At 37.4% G+C, this 22836-nt stretch overlaps 1 protein-coding gene across 7 annotated transcripts in view; it reads left to right on the top strand.

Annotated features, from left to right (window-relative positions):
* VPS13B (vacuolar protein sorting 13 homolog B) overlaps positions 1-22836 on the top strand; it is a 760370-nt gene that overhangs the window by 585798 nt on the left and 151736 nt on the right. For 6 of the 7 annotated variants that reach the window (XM_087864704.1, XM_087864702.1, XM_087864700.1 and 3 more), the window contains one exon: positions 13662-14057. In XM_087864704.1, coding sequence (XP_087720830.1) covers positions 13662-14057 — 396 coding nt within the window. The remainder of the gene's footprint in view (positions 1-13661; positions 14058-22836) is intronic. The other variant, XM_087864703.1, reaches the window with a different exon arrangement.

Raw genomic sequence — 22836 nt, 5'->3', positions numbered from 1 at the left:
CATTGTATTATATCATCTATAATATTTCAGTATTATGTATCTCTACAACATAAGAACTTTTAAAAACATGACCACAATACTATTATCAAACCTAAAGATAGTCATTCTTCAGTGTTACCAAATATGTAGTTAGTGTTCAAATTTCCAGTTATCTTATCCATATCATAATGTATGTGAAGAGGGGGGAGGGGAAAAGTGTGTGTGGATGCGTGGGTATTTGTGTGCATGTGTATTTCTTGGGTTGGTTTTTTTTTTTTTTAACCAGAAACCATATATGTTCTATGCATGACTATTGGTTGATATGTCTTTCTAGTTTCTTTTAATCACAGATTTTCCCCTCTATCATTTTTCATCCCTGTAATTTATATATTGAAGAAGCCAGATCATTTATCTTGTAGAGTTTACCACAGTTTAAATTTTTTTTTAAAGATTGTATTTATTTATTTACTTAGTTGAGAGAGAGGGCGCACGTGAGCCAGGAGAGGGGCAGAGAGAGAGGAAGAGAGAGAATCCCAAGCAGACTCCCCACTGAGCGCAGAGCCCTATGCAGGGTTCCATCTCACGACCCTGAGATCATGACCTGAGAGGAAACCAAGAGTCAGACCCTTAATTGACTGAGCCACCCAGTCGCCCCTGTCACAGTTTGGATTGTCTATTCCCCCGTCCTCTGTATTTGCTATATATAAATTGGTAGTTGGATTAACCTATTCAGGTTTGCTTATTATTATTGTGGTTTTTTTTTTAGCAAGACTGTTCTGTAAAAGGGTTTGTGTTGTTCCATCAGAAGGCACATAATATCTGAAGGTCTCTTTTTGTGATGTTAAAAGCCATTGATGCTGAATGCCTGAATTCATTGGAGGTTACAAACAGTAATATTTTCATGCAAACACTCCTTTTCCATGTATTAACTAAAATACTTCTATAAAAAGAAACATCCCCTCATCTACTACTTGGTTACTCAGTAGTATTGCTCATGTAAGGAAGGTAGGATAGATGCTGAATTCTGTATCTTTATTTACCCATTTTTAAAAATGAGTTGATTTTCTAGATGAGGGGAATTTTTTTTTACAGTGTATGAATATATCAGATCATCATAATGTATACTTTAAATATCTTAAAATTTCATTTGTCAGTTGTACCTTAATAAAGCTGGGGGGGTGAACTATTTTTCTAGCATATTCCAGTGGTGGCCAATTAGTTGTTGCTTGGTATTATTCTTAAGTCATTATTTTAAATGCTACTCAAATTATCTCATCATTGGAAGTGGGAGCCTCTAGAAATTGGATTCTTCATGTTTTTAATCTTCCCTCACTGTGGAATCCTTGTTCCCTTGTCTCAAAACAAAATTTGGCTGTTGCCAAAAAGTAGCTCTGCTGTCTCCAACCAAGGATGAGTACATGCCATCACGGAGAAGAGCAAAAAAGAAAAAGGAAGGACATAGCCATCAAAAGAGCTGCCAAAATTATTAGAGCAATAGAATGTGCTTAGCCCTTTTTGGTGACTGTTTGGAGAGAGAGAAGTTCATTTAGATAAGTTCTGTTTAATACACTCCTTTTAGAAAACCAGTACAGTTGCCCAATAATCAGAGCATTTATGTTGTAATGGGGCGGGGGAGTACAATGTAGTCAAAAAAGTCAATGCCTGATCCTAATAATATGTGTATGAGGATAATGCTGGTAGTGGTGATGCCCACATCCCAGTTGTAAGCACCATGAGCTGCTGCTGGCTGACCCAAGCAAGAACACGTGTCAGCCCATGTCGCTGAGCCTCCTCAGCAGGACAGCTTATCCACGTCCGCTTGCTTTACCATTGTTAATTGAAGCACTCACATCTGCCACCGCTGAGGTCTTTACACTTCACACCTTCGATAAAAACACATTGATCTCATTGTCATGACAACTTTCCAGGTTTTCCAATTCTCACACCTGTGAATACTCAGTCACCACTGTCCATTATCATCAGGAGTATGTTTACTTGGACACTGTCACAAAAATCTGAATTTAAATTGCTAACTAAGAAAAAAATGTTCTATGATCTAATAATAAAAAAATATTTTTATTAGAGATACAATAATTCATAAAGTCAAGCTTGATTACAGGTTTGTTCTGTGTTTTGTGTTTACCTCTCTAAAATGGGGGGGGGGGAAGCACATCATTCCTGAGCCACTACATAGCCGTCACATATGCACTGTTTAATGAGCAAGCCTTGCTTGTCTTTAAAAAAAAAAAAGTGTCTTTTACAAATAAAATTCCAAAGGAAGAAACACTTAACAGAGAAGTTTTCTTTCATAAATGTTATGATTTGGGTATAACAAGCCATATTGAATCCATTGGGTTCTTGGTAATAGATTTCAAAATACATCATAAATGTAAGTAATATGATGACTAATGGGTAAAGTAAAGTTGGAACATTTTAAATGAGAAAATAGCTGGAACAGTTTTCAGGAAACTTTTCCAGTTGATGTTTGGTCCCCCACAAGGTGTGTATTAACATAAACTTAGGGGAATCACCTCTGGGGCTTGACTTTACTCTCTGATTTCATTACTACAATATGATTCTTTTCCTTTCACTATTAAGTCATCTCCTAGGGTGATGGGAGCATAAAATAAGTATAATTTATTTGTATTTGTCTAATCTCCTTTTAACTCAATAGTCATCTCATCATTCTGTTTCCTGGTAGCTGTTCAGAAAGTTTTGAAGGGTAATGAGAATCTGATAATTGACAGGCATGGGTTTACTTGGTAACTTAAAGATCCAGAATGTGTTCTGGGAATGGTGAGAAATTGTATCTGGCAAAGAAATAGATGACTCAGCTGGGAGATTCTCTATTACTGCATATTCTTAAAACCTAAACTTTAAAGTAATCCATTTATTAAAATTTGATGAGGATTATGAAAAAATTCTAAACCTTTTCAAACAGTCTGATAGTAATTAGAATAAAATCCACATTGACAATTTATGCCTGGTTCTTTATCCAGGTGTATTTCCAGTTTTTGTAAAACATTATTCTATATAGCTCCCACTGTGTCTCTGTTGAAGAAAACTTTTCTAGTCCATTTTTATTACTGTTCTTATCTTAATAATGAAGTTAATGTTTTTCATCAATTTTTAAGTATAAATACCAGAAAATACATTGCTCAATTTTTACATGTTTTTAAGATTTTATTTATTTATTTATTTATTTATTTATTTATTTATTTGGGGGGGGGAAGCACAGAGGGAGAGTGAGAGGGAGAAGCAGACTCCCCACCAAGCAGAGAGCCCAACATGGGGCTCGATCCCAGGACCCTGAGATCATGACCTGAACCAAAGTCAGATGCTCAACTGACTGAGCCACCCAGGTGCCCCTATTTCTATTTTTTTGTATTTAAAAACGCCAGATTCTTTTGTTGCATAATTTTTCCATTTGTTAAAATAATCTTCCTGTCACTATGAGACTGAAAATATTTACAGTAAAGTAAAGGCACTAATTTTCTACCCAAAAAAAGTGACTGCTAGTTCAAGGATGTGAAAGTTTTCAAGGAACTGGGTAAGTAATAAATGTAACAATACAGATTTGTTACACTTTTAGATGTGGCAATAACTTCATGATTTTGGTTGAAGGATTCATACATGTAGATGGACTTTACCCAACCGTAACAGGCACTAATTCATTTGTGGTGCTTTTCACTCTGGTGCATGCTTCCTCTCTCTTGGTGGAGCTGGTACTTTTGAAAGGAATACCTGGTATTACAGAATAACCTCATTTCAGCTCTGCTTTTGGGGCTCTTGGCTTTATAGCATTCTCCAGCTTGCCCAAATGGGACTGTCCAGCCGCTCTGTTTACATATGGACCCAGCTCTACGGGGGTAGGCATGAGGGACTGTGTGTGCCACTGGAGGGCACCATGCACAGATGTTGCACTGTATGCAAACACACACACAAATATTTAAGGTAAATTATTTAAATGTTTTAAGGCTCGATTTGTTTCTTATAGTTAACAGCTATCTTGTGCTATGTGTATATATACTTCTACTAGATTTTTGAACTTTATGAAAACTTTCATCAGCTGCTGTTCAGTGACTGAGAGACTGTACTCCTAGGTTTAAGATCACCCAAAGAATGAAGTTTTGGTGTATACATCAGTGTTGACATGACCCCACAGGAAGGATAAATCAAGCGACCAGAGTGTTCAAATAAGAAGCCCTCCTTGACCAATCCACTGGTCTGAGAGAGGGTTGTCTAGAAACCAGCACCACAAAAAATTAACATTAAAAATTCACATTTCAGGGGCGCCTGGGTTGCTCAGTCGTTAAGCGTCTGTCTTCGGCTCAGGTCATGATCCCAGGGTCCTGGGATCGAGCCCCACATCTGGCTCCCTGCTCAGTGGGAAGCCTCCTTCTCCCACTCCCCCTGCCTGTGCTCACTCTCTCACTGTCTCTCTCTCTCTGTCAAATAAATAAATAAAATCTTTTTTAAAAAAATTCACATTTCAAATTCATGAAACAAAAGAAATATGTAAGAAATTTAAATAAACTTTCAAAATAGTTTTAAAATCTATAGCATTTATGCTTCTGAAGTTAGTAAAGTTTAAAATCACACTGACACTCTTGGGACAAACTGAGAGAGGGAGATCCAAGGTATTACTTCAGAATGTCTTTTTTCCTAAAATTTGTTGAGTCCTGATCAATTGTTATGTATAAATGAGTGACCTAATAGAGATTCATGACTTTTAAAGGTAGAACAAGACAGCAACTGTAATTAATTATGTACTTGCCATCCCCGTTTCAAGCTATTAGAGTTGTATGGAATATATATTTTGGGCTGTCCTCAGTATTGCTTTGGGAAATGGGTCTTTCTGATTTCAGACTATTCAAAGCAGTTATAATTGGTAAAATAAGGTCAATAATGTGACTCAAGTAGATTCATAGTTGAAATTCACCAATATGATTGATTTTAGTACACATTTCTTTTTCTGAATTATCAGCATCTGAACTCGATTGATAAAAAGAACCCTTCTTTTAAAATGTGTTTTGTAATACAAGCCAGGTCCTATAAAGAATGTATTCTTACTTGTGAATTAACCTACTTTAGATAGCACCAAACTGACCTGTGCTTTTGAGTTATGCCAACTTAACTGACTCTAGTCTATCTATTAAAGCTCCTAACTTTAATATGCCTTATTTGGTATTAGTAAGATCAGAAAGTGTCCTGTGGCTTCCCTAACATTTAGAAATAGCGTTCCATCTTTTTCGCCTTCTACAGAAGGGCCACCAACAATGTTCTACTACCTTGTTAGAGGGGCCATGGAGAATGGAAAGCAAACCTCAAAAACTAACCTAGTACACATTTGGTTAACACGTAGGCCCAAAGTGGGCTTCCCCTACATATAAGAGCCATGGACATATTCAAGCTGTTAGACTTTTTGAGGATCACATGTGAGACTGAAAACTAATGAAATGAAGTGGGAAAAAACACTATTCTATAATGCATATCACAAAGTCATTGAAATAACATTGCTTTTTATTTTTAAAATTAATATGCAATGAAATCCTTTTTTGATATACAGTTCTGTGAATTTTAATACATATGTAGATATACGTAATTACAACCACAGTCAAGATACTGAACAGTTCCATCATCCAAAAACACCTCTCACAGTATTTCTTCTTCATAACCATACCCTCCCCAAGCCCTAATCTGTGATAACTACTGCTGTCCATCACTTTAAGGGGTTTTGTTTGTTTATTTTGCCTTTTGGGGAATGTCATATAAATGGAATCCCATAGCATGTAGCCTTTTCAGACTGGCTTCTTTTGCTGACAAACTGCCTTTGAGATTCACCCTAGGTGTTGCATGTATCAGTAGTATATTCCTTTTTGTTGCTAAGTAGTATTCCATTATGTAGATGTACCACAGTTTAACAATTCATCCATTGAAAGGCATCTAAATTGTTTCCAGTTTGGGTGATTATGAATAGAACTACATCAAAAATTTGTGTATAAGTTGTGTGAACATAAGTTTTCATTCCTTTATGATAAATGCCTAGATGTGGGGTTGGTTGGTTATATAAATCATATATGAAACTGCTAAGATGTTTTCTGGAGTGGATGTATCATTTGGAATTCCCACCATCAATGCATGAGAATCCCACTAGCTCCAGCTTCTCTACAGCACTTTATATTGTCAGCATTTTTTATTTTAGTCATTCTAATAAATGTCTCATTGTCATTTTAATTTACACTTTTCTAATGACTAATGATGTAGGACATCTTTGTATGTGCTTATCTGCCATGAATATATCCTCTTTGGTGAAATGTTTATTCAGGTCTTTTCCCATTGTAAGATTAGGCTGTTTGTTCCTTATTACTGAATTTTGAAAGATCTTTATTCTGGATACAAATCTTTTGTCAGATACACAGTTTGCTAATATTTTCTTCCAGTACATAGCTTGTTTTTTTCATTCTCTTAATACTACTTTTTACAGAGCAAAAGTTTTTAGTTATGAAGTCCAATTTATAAATTTTTTTTTAATTGAATCTTGGTTTTTTGCTACTGTATGGAAGAACCCTGCCTAACTTCAGGGCTTGAAGATTTTCTCATCTGTTTTTATCTAAAGTGATGTAATTTTACATTTTGTGTTTAGATCCATGATCTATGATCCATTTTGAGTTAATTTTATGTAAGGTATAAAGTTGGATTCAGGCACTTTCTTTTTTTTTTTTTTTTTTTGGTATGTGGATGTCCAACACCGTTTGTTAATAAAACTATCCTTTCTTCATTGAATTGCCTTTGTACCTTTTCCAAAAATCATTTGACAGTTTTTGTTTGGACTATATTTCTGTACTCTTTGTCTTGTTTCACTGACATATGTGTATATCCCTTCTCTAAGACTATCCTGTCTTGATCATGGTAACTTCATGCTAAGTTTTAAAATCTTGTAAGTCCTCCAATGTTACTCTTCTTTTTCAAAAGTGTTTTGGGTATTCTAGTTACTTTGCTCTCCTGTATAAATTTTATAATCAGCTTTTCTATATCTGAATAAATACTGCTGGGATTTTGATTGGAATTGTTTCAAATCTATAGATCAGTTGGAAGAAGATTGACATCTTTACTATGTTGAGTCTTCCAGTCCATGAATATATGTAGAGTATGTGTCTCCATTTACTTACATCTTTTTTGATATTTCCTTAGCATTTTGTAGTGTTCAGTATAAATACCTGTATGTATTTTATTAGAATTGTACCTAAGTATTTATTTAGAGCTATTATAAATGTAATTTTTTTTTAATTTTTATTCCATCTGTACACTGCTAGTTTGTAAAAATGGAATTGGTTTTTGTATGGTGATCTCGTATTCTAAAATCTTGCCAAATTTCACTTATAAATTCTAGGAGTTTTTCTATATATTCCGTGGAGTTTTCTACATGAGCAATCATGGCATCTGTGAATAGACATTTTTACCCTTCCAGTCTTTATTCCTTTTATTTCTTTTTCTTGCCTTATTGCACTGGCTAGGTTGTTTAATATTATGTTGAGTATGAGTAGTAAGAACGCATATCCTTGCCTTGTTTCTGATCTTAGGGGGAAGCATTTGATACTTCATGATTAAGTATGATGTTAGCTATAGGTTTTCATCTGCGAACATCATCAAATTAAGGAAGCTCCCCACTACTGATAGTTTCTTAAGAGTTCTTATCATAAAGGGATACTGAATTTTTCAAAACTTTTTCTGCATCAGTTAGTATGATCTTTTTGTTTTTTAAACTGATAATATCATTACTTTGATTGATTTTCTAATATTGAGCCAACTGTGTACTCCTGGCATAAACCCCTGTTGGTCATGGTATAGTCTTAGTTTTATATGTTGCTGGTTTGATTTCCAGCTTTTTTTGAGGATTTTTATGTCTCTGTTCTTAAGGTCTGTAGTTTTACTGTCTTTGTCTGGTTTTGGTATCAATAATGATGGTTTCATAAAATGGATTGAAGAGTATTCTCTCCTATTTTCTGTGGCACAAAAAAAAAAAAAAAGATGAAGAAAAGAAAGAAGGAAAGGAGGGATTTTCATAGTCCCTGTTGTGAGCACTAGGAATTCTCTTCGCACTTCCTGAAGCCAGAAATAGAGGGTTTCTTCTAGTAATCCCTCTGTCCACACCTCATGCCAACTTTTAAGTTTTGGACTGCCTTTAGCACAGGCTGTGGGATACAAAAGGAAAAATTATAAAGTCACCTCCATTTTGTTAGTATTTTGCACTCTAGTCATCTTCTCCAGTCTTCTAGTACCATTTACTTTTCAGCACCCTCAAATAGCTATTCTGTGTAGGTTTTATAATGGCATTCTCTCCAGCTTCTGTATCTGCATAGAGTGGGAGAGACAGGATTCTATCTTCCCAGGAATCCTTAAATAATTTCTTTTTTTTTCTTTTTAAAGAGAGTATGCATGAGCCTGGGAAGTGGGGAGAGGGGGAGAGAATCCTAAGAGGCTCCACACCCACCCAGAGGCCAGCTCGGGCCTCCATGTCACGACTCTGAGATAATGACCTGAGCGGAAATCAAGAGTCAGATGCTTAACCGACTGAGCTACCCAGGTGCCCCTGGAATCCTTAAGTAATTTTTTTAAAAAGGGAACTGGCAACTGACAAAGAACAAGGTAAATTAGATGTCTTTGCTTTGGGAGAAAAAGTTTAAAAAAAGCTGAGGCAAACATTCCTAAGCCTTGAAACCTCATTTATACTCACACTAGAAATTCAAAATGTCGTGTAAGTACCTATGCATGTGAAATTCATGTTAATTTTCTGGTGGTGCATAACAGATTAAGCACCAATGTAGTGGCTTGCAGCAACACAGAGTTATTATCTCACAGTCCTGTAGGTCAGTAGTCCAGGTGGGTTCAGCTGGATTCTCTGCTCAGAATCTCACAAGGCCAAAATCAAGGTGTCAGTTGGTTTGGGCTCTAATCTGGAAGCTCCAGAGAAGAAACTCATTCTAGTTGTTTGCATTATCTAGTTCCCTGTGGTTGTAGGATCGAGGTCCCTAGTTCCTTGTTAGCTGTTGGCTAACCCCTCAGTTCTAGGGCCACTCATTCCTTCTCACATGACCCCCATCATCCTCAAAGCAGCAATGACATATAATAGAGCCCTTCTCGGGGTTCAAATCTCTCTGACTTCCCTTTCTGCCTCCTTCATATGAAAGGTTAAAGGGTTTATATATTTGGGCCTACCAAATAATTTATGTCTTAAATTCAACTGACGTAGGCTTTTTATCACAACTATGAAATCCCTTCACAGCACAGTAGTACCGAAAGTAGTATTTGATTTAATAACCAAAGGAGAGGAATCTTGGGCAGGGGAGTCATCTTTAGAATTCTGCCTATGAGAAAACCAGATTAGAATGTTTTGGGGTGCTCCAACATGAAGTGACAAAACATGTACTTTGTGCTGAGTTGGCAGCCCAATGCTGCATAGTAATGATGAAAAGTATGCACTCAAGGAACTTCTTGATTGGTGGGAGATAAAATCTCACAAAAAGATACTTGTGCAAGGCCAGCTTTGGCTGCAGGAAATGCTGAGCAGTATCCTGAAGATTAGGCATTAGGCGAAGAAAAGGTACAGTAGACAAAGGAGCAACATGAGCAGAGGCCTAGTGGTAGGACATAGCAGGAGTTGGGGGAAGCCAGCTCCATAAACTCTGATATTTCTGGAACCTTATTATGGAGGCAGGCAATGGCTGCAGATAAAGAAAGACTGGGCCTTTTTTTTCCATTCTAAGGAGCTTGGTCTTTTATACCATAGGTAAAGAAGAGCCATTAAAGAGTTTTAAATAGGAATGAGGCAATCAGGATTGCATTTGAAACAAATCATTTGGAAATTACTCTGGAGACTGGATTAACGGGAATCAGTCTAGACAGAGAAATCATTCAGGAGGTTTTACAGTAGCTCAACAGTATCAAAGCCATGGAGGGGAAAAAATGGGGAGTGGCTGGAGTGCTGGAGAGAAGGAGATTGGATTCAAGCAATATTTTGGAAGTAAAATTAACAGAACTTAATCTTCGAGTAGATTTGGACCAGGAAAAGAGGACATGAAATGGGTCAAAAAGTCAGATTTCTGGTTTGAGCCACTTGGTAGATTATAGAACCATTAACTGAGATAGGGAATACAGCATGGCCAAGAGGAGTAAATGGATTATTTTAGATAAAATGATTTGATGAGTCTATGAGAGTTCAATAGAAAGAAAAAATTCATCCATTTTTTTTCCTTCATTTCTTCATTAAATAGCCACTTAGTACTCACTGTGGACCAGACGGTAGTTTAGGTACTCAGAATAGTAAGATGTAGGACAGCCCTTACTGTCCAGCAGCTCACAGTTCACTGGACTGTGACCGACACATAAGAAGGTAACTCTAAAAATAATGTAAATAGATGCCTGATGAGGCAGAATGCACAGGGGATTCTGGAAGCAACGGATGAGCAGCATCTTCCTGGGCCACAGGGTCAAGAAAAATTTGCTGGAGGAAGGGATTAGGACTAAGTCTCAAAGGGTGAGTTAGGCAAATAACCAGAGGTATAAACAGTTTTTTTCAGTGTCACTGGGACCACAATAATACCTGAGATAGGATCCCTATCAAGGTAGTAGTCAAACAACTCCTGGTAGATATGGTAGATACACACACACACACACACACACACACACACACACACACACACCTTCCACAGGTGCTTTGACAGTCTGCAGTTAGGGGAAATGCATCCCTTAGGTTCAGCAGTTGGCTTGGATATTTGGGCAACTTCCTGAATGGATCACTAAATTGGTTCTATAGCTGCAGAAGGAACACTTCAGACCGTTAGTGTAAGTCTGCAGGTTATGAATCCAGACAAAAGCAGATAGCTTCTGGCCACAACATTTGAGTCTTCTATCTGTTATAGCTTTGTTTTGGTTTCCTGTTGTTCCTTTCATCTGTTAAGATTGTCCTCTCTTTTTCACTGTGGTTAAGGTAGTATTATTTTCTGTGAGGCCGCAGAATTTGGAAGCCCACATGGAAGGGTAGGTGGGCAGAGCAAGTAAATGTGTGGGTCATTTGAACCATCCAATTTTCCTAAAGTATTTTGCCCACCAGCTTCTTTCAGTACTCCAAAATCTACAAATCAAAAATAATGCCTTTCAACAAGTGGTGCTGGTATAACCGGATACTCCCCTGAAGAAGAATAAGGTTGGGCCCCTACCTCACATAGTACTCAAATGCTAGTGCAAGAACACTCATAGACCTAGGGTGCCTAGGTAGCTCAGTCAGTTAAACATCTGCCTTCAGCTTAGATCATGATCTCAAGGTCCTGGGATCGAGCTCCGCATCAGGCTTCCTGCTCAGCAGGGAGTCTGCTTCACCATCTGCCCTCCCCCCACAACTCGTGCTTGTTCTCTGTCTCTCTCTCTTAGTCTCTCCCTCCCTCTCTCTCCCTCTCAAAAATAAATAAATCTAAAAAAAAAAAAGAATCATAGACCTAAATGTAAGAGGTAAAACTGTAAAACTTAGAAAACATTGTCAATCTTTGTGACCTTGGGTTAGCAATGGTTTCTTAATATGACCCTAAAAGCATAAGCAAAATAATAAATAAATTGGACATCACAAAAAATAAAGTCTTTTGTGCTAAAAACTGAAAAGACCATCCACAGAATGGGAGGAAATATTTGCAAATCCTATATTTGATAGGAACTTGTATCCAGAATATAAAGAACTTATATAATTCAATAATAAAAAGATAACCCAATTTTAAAATGAGCAAAGTATGTGAATAAACATTTCTCCAAGAATATATACATATGGCCAATAAGCACATGAAAGCAGTCAACGTCATTCATCATTAGGGAAATACAAACCAAAAATCAGAGTGGGCTACCACTTCATACCCACTAAGATGACTGTAATCAAATATGACCCAGCAATACCACTCCTAGGTAGATACCAAGAGAATTGAAAACAGGATCACATAAAAATTTGCACATGAATGTTCATAGTAGCATTATATATAATAGCCAAAACAACTCATGTCCATTAACTGTTAGTGGATGAACAAAATGTGGTATATCCATATAAGGGAGTATTATTCAGCCACAAAAAGGAATAAAGTGCTAATGATACATGTTTCGATAGGAATGAACCTTAAAAACTTTTACTATGCTAACTGAAAGAAACTGGACACACAAGGCAAGATATTATGTAATTCTATTTATGTGAAATGTCCAGAATAGGCAAATCTATAGAGACAGAAATCAGATTAGTGGTTGCCTGAGGTAGAGGTAGGGAATGGATGGGGAGGGACTACTAAGTGGTCTCGGATTATTTTGGGTGTGGTGTTGATAATGTTCTGGAAATAGAGGCAAAATTGCACAATCTTCTGAGTTTACTAAAAACCATTGACTTGCACACTTTAAATAGGTAAATTGTATGGTGAGTGAGTTAACCTGTCAATAGGTTAAAAAAAAATAATAATTCCTTTAAGTCAGGGTGTTTTTTCTGTTTTAAAAAAATATGGGATGCAGAGAGCATTTTGGTATTGCAAAGGGCGACTCAGATGTCTGATCCTTTCTGGTGGACAGCTAGCTAGAAGCAGGACTCTCAGTTTTGCTGGGCCCAATTAAAGAAACACATGGGAAGGCACACTTTAAAAAGATGGCACCCCAAGGAAATGTGGGTGACCAGGAGAAAACCATAAGGTGCTGACATCTGAGGAAGGTGAGAAGAGGTCCTCTTATGAAAAAAGGTATAGAAACAGACTTTATCTGCTTAGTAACCTTGACATTAGCTTCATCTGAGATTGTGTCTTGTAGTATATACTCAGTCTCCCAAGAACACTTGTTAGATTGAGTTATGCTCAACATAGACGAGACACAGTGTGCCAGGCACTGGATCTAAAGATATATGACATGCCCTGCCTTCACAACGCTTATAGTCTTCTGTCTTACTAATAATGAGAACAGAAGTAAGAAGGCAAAAACAGAAAATTAAAGCTGGTCAGTTTTAATGTCAGGTGCTGAGTGCCAAATAAGGACAACATCTGGTATGTGGTACATATAAAATGGACTGTAGATTTTAAGACATCTTGTACACGTGTTTCATTGTCTGGGGTGTTTAAGTGTTTTAGAATGCGAAATGTAGGGAAAGATGTGAGGAACTCTTCTGGTTTGCAGTAGGGCACAAAGAGGAAACAAAGCTTTTCTGCATATACTTGATCAGAGAATGGGATAGAAAAGGCTATGCCAGTTAGTCAGTTGGACAGATATTTATTGACCCCAGTATTTGTGTCAAACATTGTGCTAGATTCTAGGGGAAGTCCTTTTGCCTTGGAAGAAAGAATGCCAGTCCCAGTAACAAACTAAAATAGGTGCTTAATCTTGCCTCAGAGTGGGAAGACAGAAATAAATGTCCATGCGTGGCCTTCACTGTATCAGGAACAGTCACATGGATTGAGACAGGAAGGTGGGCACGTAAGTAGTCCAGGGAAAGTGTTCCTTCAAGTAACTTCATGGAAAGAACAGTTAGGTGATGAGTAAAAGAATTATAACACCTGGCATCCTAATGAGTCCACCGTACAAGTGTAGGAAGACTTAAAACAGGAGCTTGACAGGGAAGTAAGGGCTTCTAGTCAGTGAGAGCTTCAGTAATTTTCTTATCTTCTTCAATTCTATAGCAGACATCAACTTGGACATATCAAAGCCTTTGAAAGCAAACCTGAGTTTTACCAAGTTGGATCAGATAAACAATTTATTAAAGAAGATAAGAAGTGCACACAGCAAGGAGACTTCAGCCCCATTGGACACCACACTGAATAAGGATGAGTTTCCAACCTCAAAATGTTACCGTGGAAAGTTGTCGAAACCTAAAGTTCATGGCGATGGAGCACAAAAGATTCCATTTCAAGAAAACATGTGGAGAACTGTTTCTTGCTTTCAAAAAATTTCTGTCCATACTACTCAGATTGTGGTCTCCATGGAAACTGTCCCCCATCCTAATAAACCATGCCTGTTAGCATCTTTATCGACCCTCAGTGGAAGCCTTAATGTCAAAGCAGCACAGAAAGTACCTGGTAAGTCACAAAGGGGGAGAGGGAGATGATAATGGGATTTGCTCGCATCTAAAAATGCATAATTGTGAAGATTCGTATTATGTAGAGGTTAAAAGTTTTAAGGACCATTACAGATGGGGACATGGTTTATGGTTTGCGACCTTATTTTAAGAGGCAATTTTCTAACAAATCTTTCAAATCTAAATATTTTAACACCCTAAGTGAAGCTGTTGGTATCCATCCCTTCAGTCATGTTCCTACAAATGTCTGTAAAATCGTCCACTTCTAAATTCCCTTTTACCTAAAATAGCTTAGTGCAACAGTGGAATATCAAGTTCTTTGAACCCTCAGAGCAGTGCTTCTCGAAGCGTAGTCTCAGAACCAATAGCATCAGCATCACCTAGGAACTCGTTAGAAATGCCAGGTTTCAGACCCTACCCCTGACCTACTGAATCAACAACTCTGGGCATGGAGCCCAGAAATCTGTGTTCCAAAAGCTCTACAGGTGATTCTGATGCACCATAGTAAGTCACTGGTAACAATTTATTTAAAAAGAGAGAAATTGTTCCCGGTGGCAGGTATGCTACACAAAGTATAGCAGAAGGCAACATTCAGCTTTGCAAGGACAATACCATGGACCATGCCAGCAGTTCTGACAGACAAAGGCTGTACATCAGTGCCGTGCCTAGCAAAGAGTGGGGGGACCCTGCAAACTGGATGGCATTGATGGGTGGAGAGGTGAGAAATTGACAGGCAATGAGGTCTACATTCTTCTCTTCTGTTACCATGACTGAAGTGTTATGTGCTTTTACACACTGAAAAAGTGTAGGCAGAAGGAATGGGAGGAGGGGAAGAGAAAAGACAAGGTATAGGTGGGAAGTAACAGTTTTCAGTCACAGAACCTGCTACTGTAAGAGTTCAGGGCACAATGCCAGAAATTTTCCTTTGCAAAGTAAAAGTAGCAAAAAGGAAACTTTATTTTTTCCCCACTTTAATTTGCAGGAAAGAATTGGGGCTAAAGGGATAGTGTAGGGGATAAAGTAAATCCTGAAACTCTACACAACTTAGTTGCTTACTAAAAAGTGGTTAAGTGGCAGCTGGAGACTCCCTGGAACTTAGTTCCTTAGAGCCAGTTTGGGCACAGTAGTTTAAGAGATAAAGGAAAAGTCTTATGGTTGAGAAGTACGAATTTTAGGCCAAAAAGTAGATGATTTATTTCTTTCTCACCAGAAATATTTGTGACCAAGCCAGCTAAAAGCACTGTATTTTTTTATTGTCTTAAAAGTTAGAAGTGAAAAATGTAAGGTCCGTGGGACATGAAAGACTATGAAACACTGGAGGCTACAGTGTCTGATTTATCCACAAATAAATTGCAACCCAGACAACACTGGCCCGTTCCCACGCCTTTCCAGTTGTACCTTAATCACAGCAGGGGAAGGTTAGAACGCAAACAGAGGGAAAGAATTTAAATGGACTGTCCTCAATTCTAGGCCCTTTTCTGTCTTGTTTTATTCGTTTGCTACTCATATTTTACCCACTTTTAATGGTGTCTGTCCTCAATAAACATCTCTATAATGTCGTTAAAATCCTCTCACTGAGCTCCACAAGATAGTGGACTCATTCTGCTTTTGTAATTGCTGTTTTTTCCCTTCATAGTAGAAAAACTATATTCTCCGATCCCTTTTACAGTTATGCCCTTCAATCTAGTTAAACACAGAAATAGAAACTATAGCTCCTACAAAGACATACTTTATACAAGTGTAATGTGTAGTGTCCAACAAACGTTCTCAAGTAGTTACTTGTGTCAACAAATCAAATCAAATTGAAGTTAGCTATTTAATAGGAACAATTTTATTATGAGAACATAACGAATGCCAAATCTGTTTTCTCTGCATTTCTCCTTCATGCAGGAGCATGCTCAAACAGTTTAAGAAGATAACAAAGTTAGCAAAGTAATAGTTAATTATAATCAAATAAAATAAGATTGTGTTAAGTTTTAGTTATACCTGATGGCTGATTTCTGGGAAATTATAATTGAGATTATTACATATTTTTCAAAAATTGATTTTTAGCTAAGCAAAACCTTTTAAAAGTCAAATACAATTTTTTTAAGCTTTAAACATTAATTTCATTATATAGTTGAATATCTTAAAAAGTCATGCTTTGCAACCTGGATGAAATATACTCAAATATACATGCAAAGTATATTTTTGATGAGTGGTAAAAAGTATCCCTCACCGCCCACCACCCCATAAAAACCCCTCCTACCAGTAGTTATATTTCTTTTCGTATTCTGCAAGTGACATCGTTCTACATTGAACTAAACTTTTTTATAGTGTATCTTTGAGCTCAGCAGAGTTAATGTCAGATTTTTATAGTTTGAATCTAATACAGAAATACCTAACTGTGTCTTTGATTTTACAGTTTATATAACTATTGTGACCATCTGCAGCAGCTGCACTTTTCAAATTATTTGCTGAACCAAATTGAGCACAGTGACAAAAGTAGTCATCTCAGATGTACTATTAAACAGAGAGAGAAAAAGGAGCATTGCCTTGGTACAGTATAGCCATCTGCTGTACAGATGTTATTGTATAGAATGACTTAAGATAAAATAATTGTAGAAAATTTTCATTAAAACCTCAACAATTTGCACTTGTTTATGCGAATCTACATAACTCCCCAATGAGACAACACACTTGGGGTTTCTTTGGTTCTCACTCACTTTCTCTTTGATCCTTTTTGATGTGCTGACTTTAATAAACACAGTCAAAAACACTGCAAAAACATCATGGAAAAAACTACAAAGGAACAATTATAGCAGCAGAAACTACTCTAATCCCTAACTTACGCAAGCTATTTTTAGTGAAATATTTTTTTTAACACTCTTTATGTGACAATGTTATATAAACAGGGTAAAACGGTCCTTTCCAGATGAGTTTTAATTTAGGAGCCGAAATAGATTTGTAATGCCAGAGGAATCTTACGTTCTAAGTAATATTTAGAGAAACACAATGGGGAATATGTTGTAGGCATGTTTCCTCACTTCTGAAAGGTACAAAAAATATTTGAGTTCATCTAATGATTGTATTTTTTATCATCTAAACTGTCATAAGCTTATGGTAAGAGTATGGAGAAAGGAAATAATAAAAGCATGAAAGGGGAAAGTTAATCTTCTTCCCAAGACATACAATACACTTAAATCTAGGATGTTTTCGTATTTGTTTATTGGTTTTTGCAACAAAATACGTACAGATTATTTGCTGAAATATTCTCATCATTTGAAACAAAATGAAATGGTTAAATATTTTCAATTAAAAAAAAAAGAAATCCACAAGTTCTTCTTAGCCTTCTGTACTATCCTGTGACCTTAAACTCAGAGAGTTTCAAGGGACTTGATTTTTTCCTAATTCTGCTCCGCAGAGGCGGAGTATAACAGTGACTTACAATAACCTAACTCATACTTCTGCTAGAATACTTATGTTCTCCCATATGTCTTTGGTAAAGTGGCTCTGAAGTTCTGATTTTAGTAGATGCAGTGCTTAGATTTTTTCAGTTGGTATATAATACTGAAAAAAATAACGACGAATCTCATTTAGAGATTCTCTCTTATTTTCTGAAACATTTTAAGGCTGATAGTATTTTTTTTGCTGATAGTATTTTTTTTAAATCCATCCCATTCTGATTGTGTTCTTTTTAAAAACAACCCCCTTCCCCCTACCTACACACATAACACAATATTTTTTGCCGTTTGAAGTATGTCATTTTGGAGAAACCATAAGTATGTAGCTATAAATTGTGAACACAGTGTAGCACTTTCCACAGGCAGGGTGGGGAGTGAGCTGCAGACTTTAGCTCCCCTTGTCAGAGTAAATTATGGCTCTATTAGGGCGGCACTCCTTAGATTTTGGCAAACGGGTACACGATTCAGGCTGTGAAATGGCTGTACTTTAGGCTGCCTCACTCTTCTCAGGGACGCTTAGATTAGCAAGCTCCATATAGATAAGGAAAAGGGAAATAGGAGATGAACAAATACAGTGGCACAATGAGTTGGGGGAAGAACCTAAGTGAGGCCATCTTGGTTCACATTTTAGTCAGAATTGGGGGAAAGTTGCAAGGATCCCCTATCCATAGGCACCTATTAGGGGACTTGTCATCGTGGCAGAAAACAATGAGTTGAACTCCTTCTGGTCAAAGAGCTGTCGTTTAAAAAACTTTCACTGCCCCAAGGGGCGCCTGGGTGGCACAGCGGTTGAGCGGTTGAGCGTCTGCCTTCGGCTCAGGGCGTGATCCCGGCATTACGGGATCGAGCCCCACATCAGGCTCCTCCGCTATGAGCCTGCTTCTTCCTCTTCCACTCCCCCTGCTTGTGTTCCCTCTCTCGCTGTCTCTATCTCTGTAGAATAAATAAATAAAATCTTTAAAAAAAAAAAAAAACTTTCACTGCCCCAGCCTCTGTCATCCGGATGCACTTATCTCTGTGTGTAAACAAAAATAGAGAGAAAGCATAGACACATTATTTTTCACGTAGACAAATGCCTCTTCTCGTGTTCACCTAATTCAAGACCAATAAAATGTAAAGAACCTAAAGCTCATTTTCATGTACTGAAAAGTGAAACCCGGTCATTAATTGATACAAAGTGGAGCTCCAGCTTTTCATTCCATAGTTAACTGGATCTCCTGAGGAAACTCTCGTAAGGCGTTGTCATAGCTGTTGGATGCGGCAGAAATGCAAGTAAGCCTAAGGGGAAATAAAACATTAAATTAGATATGACTACCTAAAATAATATGTCGCAATAGCAAGCCATTTACAACACCCCAAAGACTTTCATTACTTTCAGAAAGAAACAGCTTCTCTTTCCAATGCCTGAACAATAGGAAATGAATTCTTTGACAGTTAAAGCCAGAGGACAAACTTCGCTTTCATGCCACCAGTGAGGATTGAAGTGGAAGTACAGCTTGTAGACAGCTATACAAATCACTAACAAACCTTAATGAATATTGGGTGTGGGCATCAGGGTCCTGTCATTTTTGACACTATGTCCCAAGTAGCTTAAACCCAACACTCAAGGAAAGGTGGAGACCTCATTGGGTCTGTAACATCTGGGATTTTATTTGTCATTTTGGCATACCCCGCAAGCGCAAAAGAAAGAGTAAAAGGGGATTATCTTGACAATGAAATGAGTTACTGAATCTTGTGATAATGAAAAGCAGAAGAATTCTAATGCCTTTCTATAGTCCCTGAGGTAGAGGTGCGTTTATAGTTTTGCAGAAGTAAAATGTAGGCAGGCAGAACAGATGGCCTAGAGTCCGTGAAACATGACACCCCTCACCTCAGAACTGAGTACCACTATTAATCCTGGTCAGATTCCCTCTTATTACTTTATAACAAGGTTCAAAGTTGCTACTGATGAACTGGCGTGTCCCTCTTGTTTTACTCTTAAATTACCTATAGATTATGGATTTTTTTCAACAGTGGTGTTTTTCTGTAGGTAGTTGAGACTACCTGTTTCTGTTGAGACACCCAAAAGGAGTAGAATAGGAAGTTCTAAAAATTAAGCAGGAAATAAGGAGAAAAAAGTAAAATCCTCATTACTTTTTTTCAAAATAATGTTTCATATTATTTCTCCAGTATGGTGGGAAATAAAAACCATATACATATAAGTGTAAGATGCTCTCTTGGGGAGTAATTCTCTTGTCCTCTTCTTAGAAATCACATGCAGTGGAGAAGAAATCCCACCATGCAAACTTTATTCTCCTTGTTGCAATTGTACAACAATATATAATTAGCTGGAATTTTGGATAATAATAGGCAATATTAATACTATTATCTTAGATCTTTTTTCACCCCCTTAGAAAGAGAGGTAACAGATTAAGAATGTTTGATGTTTAAAAAAAAAAAAAAACCCACTGGGAGATAAATGCTGTTCAGATGCGTTTACACGGTTCCTTACTCTTTCGTTTAGCCAAATTATATTAATACAGTCTTCTACATATTTATTCGGAATACCTAAATTTTTCTGTTTTAAAAGTTTTGTGCATTTTTTAAATGTCTGTTATGCTATTATTGTTCTTCACATATCTTTTTTGTTTTAGGGCTGTGGGGTTACTATAGCTGTTTTGGATTCCAATGGGAAGCCTTTAAAATACATAGGATAGTTACTTTAGAAATAAAGAAGATAACCGCTGGGTTGAATTTCTATGTGTTAAAAATCATCTAATAAGTGACCAACTTTGTATGGCGAGCACTGTCATGTGAACATGATGTACCTGCCCAGCCTTTCGTAGAGGGAGATGAGCTCATCTCAGAGAGATAACCATCTCTGACTTTTTCTTCTGATTCATCATCGACCTGAACTCCATTTGAACCTTGTTAGACAAAAAACAAGCAGAATTCCTGGCCCAAACTATAAAATATAATTAAGCCCTTTTGAAATGATGTGTAAAAGAACATTGCTGAACCCCCACTTATAACCACTACCACCACCACAACCAATAAAGTTAAATCAAGCACTGCCTGTAATGGATTAAAATAATAAATGTTCCTGGATTTCAGTGTTTGAAGTACTTGAAGAAAACAGGCTCCCAGCAGCCCGGGTAGCTGAATGCAGGAGAGACATTTATTAATGACGAGTTCAAGGATTTGGCCTGTTTAAGATCATTACTTTCTGTTTACCGTGTGTTACACATCTTTTATATTTTTACACAGCCCACATGTGTCCACATGCAATAATGAAAGCTTTTTTCCAACAAAAGAATTGTTAATTGTGTAAATATGGTTCTCTTGGGGAATGTGAAGTCTTCATAGGACTCTGCTCCCTTCTAATGAGAAATCCAGTACAATTATACTCTTCCAAGTATATCCACCTTCAATCTTGTCTCTAGCTACATTGGTCTCTTTCTTCCTATTGTTTTTAGTTACCAAATTCTAAACTTAATCTAGACTACTAGAAAACTGTTGGCCTTACGTTAGGTATTTTAGAATTGTGTCCCGTTGCAGTGGACTTTGTGTTTCTTAAGTACTTTGAAGAAAAATGCTTTTTATTTCTTCTCCTAGTTTTAACAAAGGTATGATAAAGAATGATTTCTCTCATTTTAGATACATTTGGGAAGAGGGAAGGGCAACAGATAAAAATTTCATATATATATATATTTAAAACAATGTTCCATGGACAGGGGAAAAAAGGGCCTTTGAGACAACAAAAATGCTGTCAGTTGACATAAAGATATCTCACTTCAAAGTGCTGTTAGAGGGGCGCCTGGGTGGCACAGCGGTTAAGCGTATGCCTTCGGCTCAGGGTGTGATCCCAGCGTTATGGGATCGAGCCCCACATCAGGCTCCTCCGCTATGAGCCTGCTTCTTCCTCTCCCACTCCCCCTGCTTGTGTTCCCTCTCTCGCTGGCTGTCTCTATCTCTGTCAAATAAATAAATAAAATCTTTAAAAAAATAAAACAAAGTGCTGTTAGAGAAGAAACTTCCCAGTCCTAGTAATTAAGTATTGGAGCTCTCAGTAGTTTCTTCTCTGCATCTTAATGGTAACACCTTATAGATTAGTATTAGGTGAAATGGACAAGAATTGTTTCAGCCCTCCACGCTGGGACTGTGGAAAAAGAGAAGATTAGGAGTAAATCTCTCTCCCCGGCTCTACCGGATTTGTGACAGCATTTAGTTTTGCCTGTGGTCACAGCAAATTGCCCTCTCATCCACATAAGCCATGAGTAGGCTATTTACTAGGAAAGTTTCTGGCAAAGCAACTTCGTCAGTGATGAGTGACTGAGGACACATCTTAGATGTTCTTTTACTCTCTGGCTGGGGCTCTGGAGCTGTAGGCTATGTTGGCATAACATACTGAGGCCATGCAAGACAGCTGGGGACAGGAAAAAGCATTTATTCACAACCCTGTTGCCAGTTGGAAAAATGAAATTACTAAGAGCTAACTAATAGCAGTAATTTTTATGGAGCAACCTGGTGCTGGAAGGAGACAGACAGAATCTGAATCCTAGCCCTGCTACTTACTGGCAGTTGATGGTGGTAAAAGTTACAACACAGCTCATTTCCAAAATGAAGGCAAAAATACTTAATTCAAAGACCTGTTGAAAGGATTAGGTGAGATAATGTATTGAGAGTACCCTACACATTCCTTGGCACAAATTTATTAAATTCCTCAATAAATATTGGGTTTTTTTGTATCTTCCTCCCCTTCCCTCTCCCAGCACCACATGAATGCTGCAGTCATAGATCATTAAATTTTTGAGTTGAAAGTTATCTTAAAGATCATCCTTTTCTTTATCAAGAACCCTTTTTTATGTTTTCTCTCATAGAGCTCACGATCCAACACATTGCATTTAGGATGAGATAGCTAACATAACTACACCAACTCGATATGATTGTAACCAAAAAGAAAAGCTTACTGCACTTCTGAGCCTGTTTCAGATAGATTCATGATTTTCAGGCTCTTTGAAATACTGAAAAAATCTCATGAACCACCATTACTATGTGGAACTCCCTCAGGGTCAAAGAACCCTGGGTTGAGGCCCACTGAACTAGTCCTAACTCCCCCCTTGAGCTAAGGGTGAAAGATTGATTTGCCCAGGGATATTCTGAGATGGAGTGAGGACCGTAAAACGTCTCCTGGCTTTTGATTGGTCTATTATACCAGCCTTAAAACACTTGGATTATGCAGATCAAGACCAATTTCTAAGCTGTTGTAATAAATTATTAAGCAAGTCATTTTGCTTTCAACACTGTTTGAGTAAGTTTATACCAATTCTTCCATCCATGTAACTTACTTTAAAAAAA

Source organism: Ursus americanus, chromosome 9, assembly GCF_024610735.1.
Source record: "Ursus americanus isolate L20-20 chromosome 9, mUrsAme1.1.p, whole genome shotgun sequence".
NCBI lineage: Eukaryota > Metazoa > Chordata > Mammalia > Carnivora > Ursidae > Ursus > Ursus americanus.
The sequence above is the reverse complement of the archived record's forward strand: the minus strand, read 5'-3'. Positions and strand labels throughout refer to the sequence as shown.